Here is a 13,049-nt window from a genome sequence, read left to right as displayed (position 1 = left end):
TTACTCTGTCGGACTATGAGAGGAAGCTTTGCATCAACAGATTCAACATGAGTTCTGCCAACGTAAAGCCTAAAGGGCAAGTGGACCGCCGGCATGGTGGACATGGTACTCTGTTGCCTTTGCATGTTTGTCAAAGTCACCTTACGTTTATATTGGCATGGTCTACTAATTGTCAGCTACAATGTGCACAAAAGTGATGTAAGTTGAACAAAGGTCAAATCTAATATGGAAATATGTATGAAATAATTTCCCATGTCATCTGGAGGAACAGTGGCTTAAAAACAGCACATGTAAATGCAATGACTTTGGACCTGTGTTTAAAAGAAAAAGATAGTTGCTTTGATACAAAAATATTAAAATTAAAAATGTTGTAAGTTAGCTCTACATGTGAGGCAACTTGTGTTTTGTGTTCAAATTTCAAGTATTAGCAGTTTCCCCTTTGATATTTAAAGATACAACATGGTTTAGCTACCCTTCTTTCTTCAGCAGGCTGGATTTTAATGTGCAACAATTTTGCCTAAATCCTATTCTATTGAATGTTGTTAGGAAATCGCTTCAAACTACATTTTCACAGTGTGGTATGTAATATGACATATTCAATGGATACACTGTATTTGAATCACTCACACTGCTAACATGACATTTATAGGATGGTATGTGACCTATCTGAACTTTGTACAATGTTAAACAAAACACCTACTCCCTTTCCCCTGTCAGAGCTCCCTGTCACATATAGATAAGTGCAATATTTTAGTTATATTTCTTTATTTATTAGTTTGTACGTGGGTACATTAAACCATATACACAATGATAATGTTAAACTAACTGAGTTATTGAAACAATACATATAAAATCGTCTATTAAACTATACAATGCTAATATTTGTTAATCACAACATGTTGGTCTAAATATTCCCAAAATATACATGCTAATATAATTTAATCAATTTATTACCATGGTCCACGAATGGTGATAAATTGCCCTTTGCTAATGTGTAGTTATGAAAATGAGATTCAAAAGCACTATTACGATTTTCCCTGAAATACCTTAAAACATAATATCCATTTATGTTTCTAATAGTTTACAAATACCTTAAAACATAATATCCATTTATGTTTCTAATAGTTTACAATTCTTAAATCTGCATAATGTAGGATGATAGGGACTAACGTCCATGCACTAGTATTTCACACTGTTTTAAGACTGCTGCAGTTTTTGTACTTTGTTGTCATTGGCATGGGTCAAGTGAAATGCTGGCATAATTTGCTAGAACATGCCTAGTATATATTGGTTTACTATAAAAACAATAGGAATGTGTTTAGTGTTGTGCAATGAATCAGTCTGTTTTTATGTAATTCTACAAAACTCACAACTTTCACTGAGTCATGACAGGATGCAATATAATGGCAATAATAAGCCAACTGATTTTGTGTATTCATCTCAACAAACTTTATATGTAGAAAGGTATCATTTTTATAGCAGGTTTCTTTAAAAAGTCATGTTAGTGTTGACATGAGGTATTGGCACCATGGTGATCTTAGACATAATTCAAAGCTAAATTCCTTAATTGTGTTAGGTATGGCAAGGGACAGAGACATTTTAGCATCATCATCATAGTTACATGTAGTGCTGTAGGGTTCTCATATGGCAGCCAGATGAGAACCCTATAAGTTGGCATAGGAATCAGCTTGATGTTATGAGTTCTCAGTCGTGCAACAACAGTGTAACTTTCACATTGGAATTAAATCAATTGGGCACCTTTTTGAATAACAAACAGTTGTTTTTCTCACTATAGTGATGATTCTAGTTTAATTTACTACTTAGCATTTTATGTAAGAATTTGTAGCTGATTACTTTTTGGAGCTTTTTAGGACTTATATATCAGTTTATTTTTAGCCGCTCTGCCAAAGTAAAGCATCTGTATTTTTGTGTGGTATATAGACAAAGGATTATGCTGCTCATGCTTACATACAAGAGTCAATGCCTTTTGCAACTCTATTAAGTTCCTGTCCAGCAGAAGAATATCATCTGCATACCCTAACCTACCCAGTGGGTTAGTCCTACATATTGCTTGACTAAGTCAAACACTCAACAAATCACTAGTCAAATCACTGGTGTAGGGGTTAAACAATGGGGATGCAATAAAAACACACCTCTTTATCCAACTGGATCAAAAGTCACCATGGATCCGCATCTTTGAGCTGAAAACCTGATCTGCCCATAGACTTCATTGATTATCTGAAAAAGCGAACATGGCATACCCTTAAGGGTGCCCTATAAATGCTATTGAACTGTTGTCCACAAATGCACAATATGATGGCATCAATTTCTCAGGATTCTCTGTCGTGTCATGATGATTAATGCCATCAATCGTGGACCATAGATATATCTATCGGAAAGCCCACTTTTTAAAATGGCAGCATTCTCAGATCCTCCATCTATCTTTCCAGCCTTGTGAGTAATATTCCAGAAAATATTTTCAAAGGAGAAGAAAGCATAGCCAATAATCTTGGAGAAGATGGCTGAGTTTTATTACCTTTTCATATAAATAGACAATAATAATGTGCCTGGAAACGTACTAGATACGCACCCAAATCTAAAATAGCACAAAAGACTGTCGCCAATATATAATCCTACTGGTTACGTTCAGCTTGTAGGATATATAGACAAGTCCTCAGGCCCAATGATACATGGGTTGTAACTAGTGATGATGGTTTTTGTAAAATCTCTACTGCTAATTATGATTTTCACTCATTATATGCTCCAATATTGACTCTTCTTCTCATAATGATCATGTATAGGCATAGTAAGAAATTTGAAAACACTTGCAATCATGTAAACTTTGAGTAATTGCTTCTCATCAACCAAATCAATACTCACGCAATCCGGTGGATTCCATTCGTGATGCAGTGTTCACTGTGTCTCCAAACAGACAATAGCGTGGCATGGTCAGTCCCACCACTCCTGCCACACATGGACCTGAAAATTAAATATGGCCATCATGAGATCAAAATTGTACAAGGGCTCCCCTTGTAGATAAGGTACATTTTGAACTTCACTTTGTAAGACTTTGAAAATGTGAGATAACACTGCACATTTTTTGAAGGAGCAAACACGTTTTTGACACCTCACATCCAGATTCAATGAAGAAATATGGCAGACTATATTTGGATGAAAAATGTTCAGACATTCTTACATAACAACATGTACGTATATCAAAGTTGTATTATATGTTCCATCATCTTTGCCTGCTTTCCAATAAGTTGCAGGCAAATACCAAAAATCTCTACCCTTTACTTTAGTTATTTCTAACATATATTTGCATTGAGTTTGCCATGGTTTCTATTCTGTGATAATTTATAAGATTATTTGCTTTTTTGTGGAAAAACACATGTACCACACATACAATTTTTAGCAGGTAACATTGTTAAGTAACGTGCATATTATAAATACTTCATGTAACACTCGTACGGAAGAGGGCAGTAATACTCCAAAAACTGAAAATGTAAAAAAAGAAGGTAGTCTGAAATTAAAGTTGCTGCTACAACTTGGATATACATTTATTAGAAGACCTAAAGGTCCAGCAAATGTCATAATGTGATATAATGATGTATCAAGCAGATTTCAGTTTTGAGATTGAGGATGTTATCCTTCCAAAGGTCATCAAATATATTTAACAACAAAGCTTTTGTACTCATTGATGTCTTAAAAACACAATAATACTAAACTCTTAGATGGGATTATTATCCATTTATAATCTGCTATTTAAGCATTGCTGCTCTCTCTACAATCATAGTATCTCATAGATTGTCTCTCCCAAGCCCCCAAACTAATGCTGATAAATGTATTCAATGAAATATCAATTCTCTGCATGCAACTCCATTGCTAATGACTTTGGACATGTAGTTCCAATTGCTTTTGCTGAATCATGGGGCACGCTGGAGATATTTTGAATGACAAGCCGATACAAGTAGAGCATATTTTAGATAGATTGATTGTGAAATTGCATTTAGCTCAAGCCTGGGCATATAGATTTTGGGTAGTGTACTCACATGGGGAAATTATATAGAGATTCAGCCGAAATGCCACAGACTCAGTCTATTTTGGATAGGATGAGTGCCATGTGTCAAACATTGGATACTACCATAGATTCCCTTCATTGTCAGATGACTAATCTAGAAGTTCAGGAAAGGTACTGCAAGTTCTGGTAGGTTTAGTTGGTAGGGTTATTTGCTATTATTGATCAAAAACTGCTGAAACTTTAAGGGATGATTTCAACTGCAATTCAAGAAACAAAAACCGAATCAATCCATAATATTGAATGTGCACAAGCTATAGAAAAAAATAGCTGATTTGCCTTCCTTTTTTATGCTGGAAAGAAATAATGCTGATTGGAGAATGTGTGAGAACCCAAGCATTCATTTCCAAGATAATGCTGCACATCTATCTCATCCCTAAGCAGATATCAAGAATAGGCTTGTTTAAGCACAAATATAGCACACAGAGAGGCTGGAAAGGAGGAGGCTTCTTATGCTAGTGTATTCACTAAACAAATATTTTCCTCTGGTTTGTATGAAATTATACCATAGATGAGTATTTTTCCACGGTTGTTAACAATATATATATGTATGTATATATGCCTCAACCACCTCAATTTCTCCTCTTGCCTCCCTTTCTCCTCCCTATACCCCAGCTACATCATTATGCTACTATGGGCCATATGTAGGTAGCTAAATACCGGTCGGTAACGGCCGAAATTCAGTAAATATCCCGTTACCGACCGGTATTTAGGCATTTGAGATGTAGGCGGCAGGATTTAAGGATTCGGTAATTTACCGAATCGGTAAGGGATCGGTAAAATACCGAATCGGTAAAATACAGATTCGGTAAATTACCGAATCCTTAAATCATATGTAGGGAGCACTCAAGTGAGTGAATTTCAGTATTAAGGATTTGGTATTTACCACCAACTACAGGTTGATGATAAATAACGAATACCTTTGAAAAAGCTATATTTTGCTGCTTTAAAAGTGCCATGTGGCAGACATACATGCCCTTAGGGCATGTATGTGCGCCACATGTGCACACATGCACGATTCAGTGGTGCAACAGGGTGTCAATGTGACACCCTGTCACCCATGAATATGCTTCCCCTATTACCGATTCGGTATTTACCGAATCGGTAATAGTAAATGGCTTCCCATTCATTCCTATGGGCCTCCCGGCCCATAGGAATGAATGGGAAGGGATGCATTATTACCGATTCGGTAAATACCTATTCATAAATACCGAATCGGTAAAATTCGGTATTTATGAATCGGTAAATATAATTTATCTACATATGGCCCTATGTGTTTTTGTCTTTTCATAGCACCAGGTAAAGCTACATATGACCTGTTGCACTATTATGTTTATATATGGATCTCTCTTTGTTCTCTGTAAAGTTCCTTGTTGCCTATCAGGTGGTAAGAGTGCTATTTAAATGTATTAAGAAAGTAAATAAATAAATAAATGATGGCAGTTCCTGTCAAGGTACAGAGATCACAGCTGGGCAGCTGATGTTCTCTAAATTTGGCAGACAGTATTTCAACAGGGTGGAGGACATAAAGGTCCTTCTCCTCCCAAATGGATAGAATACTGTCTGTCTAACTGAAGATCAGGCCCAGTGACTCCAGTCAAAGTAGCCATAAATGAAATCTTAAATGTTTCATGTTATACAGGACTGCCCAGGGACACCCACACCCTGCTCTAGCTGCTAAAGTGGGTAGTTGATGGCGCTCTTGTATATATTCTTTGGAGCTGATATTCTGGTAAAAAGATTTGGCAGCACAATATTTAAAACACAAATTCGAGTCACTTAACTTGCAATTGAACCTCACTATATCATTGTAACCGTACCAAGATTAGGATTTCTGGGATTCAGTTTTACGCTATTGCCCTTAAATGAAATTAGAATGTACATGTCTGCAACAAATTGTAACAGTTTTGTTGCTGGTTACGTGGCAGGCCATATGAAGATGTGGCCCATGTTTCATGTAACAGTTAGGCCTGGGCGAAAATTTCGTTCCGTTCGCGGAAATTGCGATAATTTGACATTTTCGCGTTCCGCGGAGAGCGCGAAAATTTCTAAATTTCCGCTTTCCGCAGCTTGGCGATAATTTGTTTCTTGCTCACGCTGTAAAATAATACATTCTCGCGCGCGCGCGATCGCCTTACCTGAATCCCTGCGTTCGCCGACAAGTTTTCTTGATCCGGTCACGTTCTCCATGAGATGTTGGATTGTTTTTAGCCATTTGCGCTGTCTCGCGACAGTTCGCGCCCGCAGTGACATCATACGTCCCGCAATCAAGTCTTTCTTCTCGCGATCATGCACCGCGAGACAACTCAAAACAAGATGGCCGCGCCCGCGAGCAACCACATGGGTAAGTTGGCGACCCGCAACCATGCAGAAAATCTCGCGAACATGCGGGAAAAAAAATTCCGCATCTTCGCGATATTTCTGCTTGTTTGCGATAATTTTAAACATTTTCGCGATAATTTGCGAAAGTGGATTTCGCAAATTCCGCCCACCCCTAGTAACAGTCCACTATTGACCCCAATGAGATGAAGGCTTATTATTTCATTTTCTGGTATGGCTGGTATTAGAAAAATAAAGGAAGAGATTTACGCAATAAGTTGCCAAATAGTGGAAAACTGCAACATAGATGTAAGCGCCATACTTTTTGGACAGTTTTGTTTCATACCTAGTGGTTGATGACTTGATTTTTTAGGTTTTAGAACACTGAATATTTATAAAGAGTGCACAACTTCTTTTCTTATGCACATTAAAGTAATTTTGTATTTTAAAGTTTTTCTTCATTTTAATCAAATAAATACAAATAATTTACTTTAATATTTATAATAAACATATTTTTAATATTTATTTTTTAGTTAAATTTAACTTTACTTTAAATGTAGAAAAAAATGAAAAATTGCTAGAGCACCATTAAATGTAAATGTTAATTAATGGGAATATAATTTAGGGGTGGGTGAAGAATTCCACTCCGCCGGCGGAGTTCGACGATTTTTGCCCACTCCGCGTGGAATGCAGAGTTCCGATAAACTCCGCGAAGTGATGCGGAGCAGAGTTTTTTCTCTCGAGCGGCTAGCCATCGGTAAGTTGGTGAGCGCCCGTTAGAAAAAAATAACGCTCTTGACCTCCTCCCTGTGTGATTTCTCATCGCAGGCGGTCGCGGCAGGTCGCGACCACTGACGTTGAGTAATCTGCCATTCGCGTTGAGGAAGCTGCAGCTCGAGTAGAATGTCTACTCGACCTGGCAGAGAGCAGCAGCATCCTCTGGCGGATGCGTAGTGCCGTTCACGCTGATTTTAAAGTCCTGGCACTACAAATCAGTGCAAGAAGTGCGACATAACAGACTCTGCCACTGGCGGAACTCCGCAGAGTGCGGCAAAGTTTTTCTGGCACTTTGCTGAGTTCTGCGGAGTAAAACTCTGCGAACTCCGCCCAGGCTTAGAATATAAAAAATTGAATACTTATTTATTATGAAGTTTACATTAAAAAAAATACACCCTAAAGAATAATTTTTTAATGTGCATTCATGATTATAAAAAATAAAATATGTAATCAATTCAAAATATTTAAATATTGTTTTAATACTGTTTATTGTTACATTATTGCTTAAATTTAAAATAGGTTATTAAAATATTTTGTAATTATACAATATATATGTATTGTTTTTCTATATTGTTTAGCATTCATTTACATCAATTTATTATTTTAACTAGTTTAAATATTTTAATTTAATTTAGCATTATTTCCTATAGGGTTTTATTTTAGGCCCCCATCTCAATAATTTTTTATGGGAGGGAGTTGCCGTATATGTGACTGACCATGTGTAGCACTGGACTTACTACTATTGTTTTTATTTGTGAAAACATGAATATCACAAAGTCGTAATCTTACTCAAGAGTTACCTTTGTGAATCAGGCCTGTTGTATTCAAGTGGTGTTGCAATTAAACAATTTAATGGCAATCAATTTACCAATTGTAAAAGCAATGCTAGATATGCCTTCCCAGTACTGGTACTCAAACTCATGATGTATTGGCAGTCAGCATTCACCTCACTGAGAATCTTGACAAAAACAATATAGTTTTAGTAGAAAAACTGTGGATGATACAGAAGGGGTCTATACCACCTACAAGAGGCTTAATGCTGCAACTCAACGCAGAATGAGGTTGGCCCTGTTTAAGAGACTACCCCTTTAAAGCCCTTTTACAAGTATAATTGTTACTTGTATTTAATTTTACATAAAGAGCCTTAACTGTTTCACAAACTCAAGTAGAAGTTTGGACAAGACAATGACTACAAGAGAAACAATAACAAATAATCAGCTTCTCATGAGGATACGGATAATCAAAGTGGATCCAGTATTCTAGAAAATATAAATATAAGTGTATTTCTCCATTCTACAAAACTATAAAGTGAGGACGAGCAAAAGTGTGAAGTGTGAGGTGTAGCTTCCTGTCCTTCCCCAAAGTTTTGGTGAAAGTGAAGTGTACAGTGGTTAGGTTCAAGCCCAAAAATACCTTTGTTAAAATAAAAAAATACATTTCAGGTTTTGATAAATTATGCTCGTAATTGCTCTATATGTTAGCGTCTGCATCATTTTATAATTTGAATTCTTGTAAAAACAGTTTAAGTACCACTTTAGCTGAGTAATTGCACTGTACACCCTCAAGGTTAAAATAACACACAACTAAGGTCCCTATTACAAGTTGGCCGGGGCAGGGGTTGGGTATATAATGCAGCCAGTAAATACCATAATCCCATTGTGAAACATTTAACGGTGCAGTAAGTACCTCCTATTAAAAGAAACATTTGAAATTACATGCATGATTTGTATGGTGCATACATAAAATGGAACATATCAGAATGTACAGGTTATGTTTCCCCCGTAAATAGCAGGGGATGCAGTGTTTGCTGCGCAAATTATAATTCCAAACCCTGCACTAACAGGGTTCTGAGCAGGGATTGGAATTTAGACACACTCTAATAATTATGCCCAAATTCCAATCCCTGTGTGATTTTAGAAAAGATTGGTTTTCCCTTCTTTGGGGAAGGTAATATGGTTTTGAGCTGGCGTTTTAATAGAGTTTCCCGATGTCAGGTCATCTTGTGAGAGTAGATGTCTTCTGCCTGAGATAGCTGTGATTTACTCCCTGCATTTGCCCATAACCAGTCATACTATTCGGATTCTGCCTACACTCCCTCTTCCAATGCCCAATCTTATTACAGAAATAACAAGGAGTAGACTTCTCCAATGTTCCAATGTATATACTAGATTTCAAATTAATCGGAACACCTCCATCTCTACCCTGTGAAACACCAACTCCTCTGCGAGCAGCCTGTCCTCCTGCTAGAAAACCAACACCTTGCATTCCTCTAAGTGGCTGATTCTGAAATCAATTGTTAGCCAGCCTCCTCTGTGCAAGCATAAGTTAAGTCTTTTCTGCTTCATTTCTTGTTGATCATTACAGTATTTCGCATACCTTAGATGGGGTATCAAATGGTTTATTAGTTAAATGTACTGTAAGTCTCTTTAAAACACTGCATTGATGTCCTCATTACCAGGTCTCCCTTATTGGGGCTGGTAACAGCAGATCTCAGCTTCATAGGAATTATATGTTTTTTTCTTTCACATGCGAAATTTGGCATCGGAAAGCTGCTGAAATCTATGCGTGAAAGTGCCCCAAAAAATGAGAAATTACTGGGAAATCTTACCCAGAATTACTGATTCAGCTTATAATTCTTAAAGGACCCTCCCGGATCAACTCCTCATGGATACCTCCTAATTGGCCAGATTTTCACCACCTCTGGAGTTACTTGTTCCCCTGGTATCGTTAATTCCAGGGGAAAGGTTCATCCCACCTATTTTCTAGGCCACTCGTAATGAGGGCCTGAAAGTACGTCGAAAGAGTTCTTTTGATTGAGTACAGCGGAGTACATTCAATGCATCCTAAGTGGATTGCCAGATTTTTTCACCTGATTATAGTTTCACAACAGTGTTTTTTCTACGTTACTCAAGTACCTCGTGTTTGAGAGTTCTTGTTTGCTTTACACCATGGCAGAGATTTCTGTATGTTTTCTCAAGAAGGAATTATCGTGGTGTGTAGGGGTGGTGAATGAGCTTGTCTGTCCCACATCTAGGTAATCAGATCAACACAACAAATACTTATGTACCTGAGTGCAAACCTATTCGTATCCTGACGGGCACATCTGGCATGTGTCTCATCTGAAAGGATCCCACAGAGGAGAGGATGTCAAGAGACATGTTTGCTATTTCAGCAGCATGCTTATTTCCGTTTCGTTTTGGAAGGCCAGATGCTACCATATAGGCATCACCAATAGTTTCGACCTGGAAAAGGAACATAGGTTAAGCAAATTAGCAAATTACATTATTTCACAAGTAGCTACAATTGTTGGTTTAAAATCAAACTACAAACAATACTGTTATGCCACCTGGACTTTCATTAAAATGTAATATCAAAGCAATAAACAACACAGGCCTCTTAGAGATATTGTGCATGTTTTATGGTAGCAGCAATAATTTAACACCCTCTAGTACCTACTGTAACTGTCCAGCCAACAAATCTGGACCAGTGTTACATGCAAAGGAGCATAAAAAGGAAAAGGGCCATTAACAGCTGTTAACATCTAATGACAGGTAGCCAGTACACAGGAAGATACATTTCCCACTGTTCCTGTGTAGTTTATGTAATCAGTTTATACTCTCACTGAGGTAGGAATGCACACATATGGCAGTAGTAAATGCAAGTTTCCTAAGCTTTCTGCTGGCTGAGCCAATCTCTGCAATCCATACATGGTGCAATATTATTGACAGGCTCTGCTCCCAGGCCACTAGATATGTAAACATGTTGTAAATGGGAAGTAAATGATTACCAAGCTTATTCCCAGCCATGCTTTTTTTTTATGAGTGCAGCCCTTGACTAGATGTCATCATCTTGAATCCTAGGAAAGCGATGTACTTTTTTTATAAAAGAAAATTCAAAAGTTTGGGATCCCACTTAACTTCACTCACTAGGCAACCAGGTTTGGATTTTTGGACAGGTTATTCCTGGTTCTCAGAAGGGAGCCTCTGATCACAAATATTTTGTCAAAGACCAACAGCAAGTGTTCATCATGTCCATCCCTATTCTCCTCTAGGCGTCCTTTGCAGTTGTACCTGCTCTTGCAAAGGCAGGTGTAGATTGTATAAGCAGCCAGGAGAGAATAGCTCAGTGCTGGTTAGGAGATACAGTTTTACATGTGCTGCATCTTCCTGCCTCAGGGAAAAAAGTAAAGAGTAAGTAAGATCAAACACCTTCTCTTTTACTGCACCACTTCGGTTACAAATCTTAACAGAAATGCTAAACTTACTTCAATACTGAGCCGAAATATATCAGATTGAATTGAGATAATTGAGATATAAATATGATGAATTCAAGTTAGGCAGACATAAATAGAGCTCATTGTGAATACGCATATGGTTGCTAGCTGTGAATACGATTGCAAGTTGATGCTCGCTCCCAGACTCCAGCTCTCCATTGCTTGTCAGTGTCGGACATTTGCTGTGGTTTGTGGCTGCTGACAGTGACTTATTCATGAAGTTTTTCCTGCAAAGATTCTGAACAGCCAGGTCCCACAAGAAACTGCAGACTTGCCTCCAGTTAGACCTCTTACCCCTGCTTACTCCCTTGCTTTCTGGTCCAGAGAGGGATGGGTATGCCCAGATGTGGGTCCTGTGCTCACCATGCCACTGGAGTCAAGCTAGCCTGGCTGATGAGGGGTGAAACCCCGAAACCGGTTCCGGGATGCTTGCTTCCGTCCAGGGAGGACCTGGCCTGGCAGTTCGGGCTGGACTGTTCCCATGGGGAACAGGGTCAAGACTGATTTACATATGACTGGGTTTAAACTGGATAGGCATGGGGAGCAAAAACACAATGGATGTAGGCCCAGATCTCTGTACTTGGGTGAATGTTTGACATTGTTCAACATTCTGTCCATCAATTGTTCTATTTGCATTTGTTACTCCCCAGGTTGCAGGCACAATGTGATGCTGGGCTAAATTTGCTATCTTGGATGCTTGTATTTAGGACAAGGTAGGGCCTTTCTCTCTCCCTGGCAGTCCAGTAGCCCAAAATGGGTGCTTGTAAAAGGGATCAATCCTTAGAGCAGACAACATGCTTGTTGATGCTTATGGAGACAGTGGAGGGAAAGCAGTACCCAAGGCAGCAGCAGCCTGTGAGTTACATCAAGGAGTAGTGAGAGTAGAGTTGACTTTGTACAGGCCTGGAGAATGTTGGTGGGTTACATACATATTACAGAAACACATATGAGATACAGCAACCTGGATCAACCAGTGCTTAATTTGTACATGTTTTTCTAATGATCAGCACCAGCACTTATTCCTTAACATCAGAAAAAGAAGAGTGGTTGCAGGATCTTCTTAACTGAGATAAAAAAAGAGGGTACAGTCACTAAGAAGTTGATTTTAGGACATAATTCATAATGGATAAAACCCAGAGGGGAAAGGGAAGGAAATATACCTCAATCGAAGAATATTTCATTATATATTTATTCCCTCCATCAACTATCTAAGGCTGAATAATTAACGGTATAAAGAGTCATGTCTTTTTTACCAAGTTGTGCTACAACATCTTTGGCTATTTTAAAGGTGAACAATAGAAACTTCTAAGGAAAACACAATTAAAAGTGTTGCAGTTTAGTGCAAAGTTCTCTATTAAATGCAAAAGATCTTAGGAGTTTATCCTCAAATGCAAAATTAAATATTGGAGTTGTTTGAACAATCACTGACAAATGATTTAATCCATATTGGATATTAACATTTGGCTAACATCAATGAAAAAGCCCAAGGATAACAGTCCTACAAGAAAATAGAGATTAGATATAAACATTCAGCAATAAGGCATATTCTACAAGTTACTTTCTATCAGAGCTCACATTAAGACATCAAGTAAAACAAATACA

General features: G+C 37.9%; 1 protein-coding gene across 1 annotated transcript in view; it reads right to left on the bottom strand.

Moving 5' to 3' along the window:
- Positions 1-13,049, bottom strand: part of LOC146805930 (retinal guanylyl cyclase 2-like) — a 468,140-nt gene that overhangs the window by 93,878 nt on the left and 361,213 nt on the right. The window contains exons 15-16 of the mRNA XM_085620568.1: positions 10,242-10,416; positions 2,881-2,979 (exon numbers count right to left, since the gene is read on the bottom strand). Of these exons, the coding sequence (XP_085476694.1) occupies positions 2,881-2,979; positions 10,242-10,416 (274 nt within the window). The remainder of the gene's footprint in view (positions 1-2,880; positions 2,980-10,241; positions 10,417-13,049) is intronic.

This window comes from Triturus cristatus, chromosome 8 (assembly GCF_964204655.1).
Source record: "Triturus cristatus chromosome 8, aTriCri1.1, whole genome shotgun sequence".
Classification (NCBI taxonomy): domain Eukaryota; kingdom Metazoa; phylum Chordata; class Amphibia; order Caudata; family Salamandridae; genus Triturus; species Triturus cristatus.
The sequence above is the reverse complement of the archived record's forward strand: the minus strand, read 5'-3'. Positions and strand labels throughout refer to the sequence as shown.